Raw genomic sequence first — 2109 nt, 5'->3', positions numbered from 1 at the left:
TCAGCTGACGAACCCGTTTTCGCAAACTTTTTTCTCAAAACCAGTTACAGGCTAACCTAANTGCTCAACTTCAATCACGTTTCGTTAAAACACGAGCAGTGATCGGATAACAAACAATAAGCTGGCGCAGAGACACGAGTTGGTCCGCTACAGCATGACGGAGGAACACTTTTGTAAGTACTTCAATTTACCACAAATAGACTACATGGTCCAACGATTTTTGCAGGGTTGTGATGTAAACAAACGCTCAGCTGACGAACCCGTTTTCGCAAACTTTTTTCTCAAAACCAGTTACAGGCTAACCTAATACTCACGCACGCCGCCAATTTACTGTCAAAAATTTCTCATGCACATACAACTTGTATGGGACCAACCGAAATTGAACGTGCGTATGAAGCTAACTCAATTTCCAATTTTTGTTCTGCGTGACATTTTGATTTGACGCTTAGCTCAATGAAATCAAATGCAAACGCACGCCAATTTCGGGTGACACAAAAAAACAAATTCGTCGGCGTGCGTACCAAAACGCAAGCCGCGAATATTAGGTTAGCCTGTTATGCCCGTATGATACTACGTTTTTTTTTTTTGTATTTCGAGTGTATTTTACGATGTATTTTGAAAGAAAGAGAAGGTCACATACAATTTCAGTACTTGTGTAAGCGAGTAAGCTATATACCAAAAAACAAACGAAAAACTAACGAAAAACAAACTAGGTTGTTAAAAACAGTCCGGCCAACTTGTATTTCGGTAAGTTTTTTTTGACAGATGGCTGTATTTCGTTAGTTTTTTTACACAGCTGTTTGCATTTTGACATACGAGAGATTTTCTAAGCATACAATGGAAATACAAGTCTTATCTATTGCAACAAATTGTTTGCTAAACGCAGCTGCCTTAATACAGCGTAGAAAAAAGAAAAAGACTAAAAAAAATTATTCTGCGCAATGGCTTTTAAAAAGAGAACTGGAAGGTAAGTTTCGAATTCCACATTATATACACATGTATATAGTTCGTTTTTGTAATTATCAAAAATACTTTTCATAGGATTTAGCCATAAACTGTTAAAGGAAATTGAGTGCGAGGATTCAATCCTTCACAAAAATATCTTAAGAATGACTCCAGCTCAGTTTGCATTCTTATTAGAAAAAGTACTCCCCTATATTAGCAAGCAGGATACAAAATTCAGGAACTGCATAAGAGCTGCGGAACGGCTGCAGCTGACATTGCGATATCTATCCACTGGTAAGATATAATATTTTCTTGGTAATTTTTAGTACCGACATACATATGTATGTACATATTTCCAAAATTAGGTGAAACCCAAAGGTCACTTCAATTGCCGTTCCGAATTCAGCAGTCAACCATTTCCAGAATTTTAAAGGAATCAATTCCCGCAATATATTTGGCGTTAAGGGAGGAGTATTTGAAATTCCCTGCAAGTGAGCAAGATTGGCGTGATATTGCAAAAGACTTTTATCAGATGTGGGGATTCCCGAACTGCATCGGCGCTTTAGATGGTAAACTAACAATTAACACTTTTAAATTCACTCAACTGATGAAACGTCTCAGGAAAGCATTGCAGAATACTGCCAGTGAGGAAAGCAGGATCTACGTATTTCAATTGCAAAGGATACTATTCATTTGTATTGATGGCAATCGCTGATGCCCACTATCGTTTTATTTATGCTGATGTCGGTGTTAATGGCAGAGTGGGTGATGCTGGAATTTGGTTGAACTCGGACCTGAAATACGCTATTGAAAAAAATGAAGTACATATACCAGCCCCATGCACGCTCCCTTTCATGTCAACTCCCTCGCCTTTTGTGCTTTTAGCCGATGATGCCTTTGCTCTAAAAGACTACTTAATGAAACCTTACTCTCATCTAAGACTATCACCAAGCGAACTTAAATACAACAACATACTTTCGAGGAACAGGCGCGTTGTTGAAAATGCTTTTGGCATTCTTGCGAACCGTTTTCGAGTTTTATTTTCGCCCATCCATCGCGCTCCAGCTGCAGCCATTCAGATTGTATTATCTTGCGTATGTGTGTACAACTTTTTGAGAACAGAAAATGTGAAAAAGAAAACTACGTTTGACGCCATTTCCGAAA

General features: G+C 38.3%; 1 protein-coding gene across 1 annotated transcript; it reads left to right on the top strand.

The window, feature by feature from the left end:
* Positions 1–882: 882 nt before the first annotated feature.
* LOC108355747 (uncharacterized) lies at positions 883–1706 on the top strand (the record flags this gene model as incomplete). Its single annotated transcript, XM_017606882.1, has 3 exons — positions 883–1239; positions 1311–1514; positions 1567–1706. Coding segments are annotated over exons 1-3 (474 nt in total), but the record flags the coding sequence as incomplete, so codon positions are not given.
* Positions 1707–2109: the final 403 nt, after the last annotated feature.

Source organism: Rhagoletis zephyria, unplaced genomic scaffold (genome assembly GCF_001687245.7).
Source record: "Rhagoletis zephyria isolate East Lansing unplaced genomic scaffold, Rhagoletis_zephyria_1.1 Rzeph_scaffold_49584, whole genome shotgun sequence".
Lineage (NCBI taxonomy): Eukaryota > Metazoa > Arthropoda > Insecta > Diptera > Tephritidae > Rhagoletis > Rhagoletis zephyria.
This window is presented reverse-complemented; position numbering and strand designations above follow the sequence as displayed.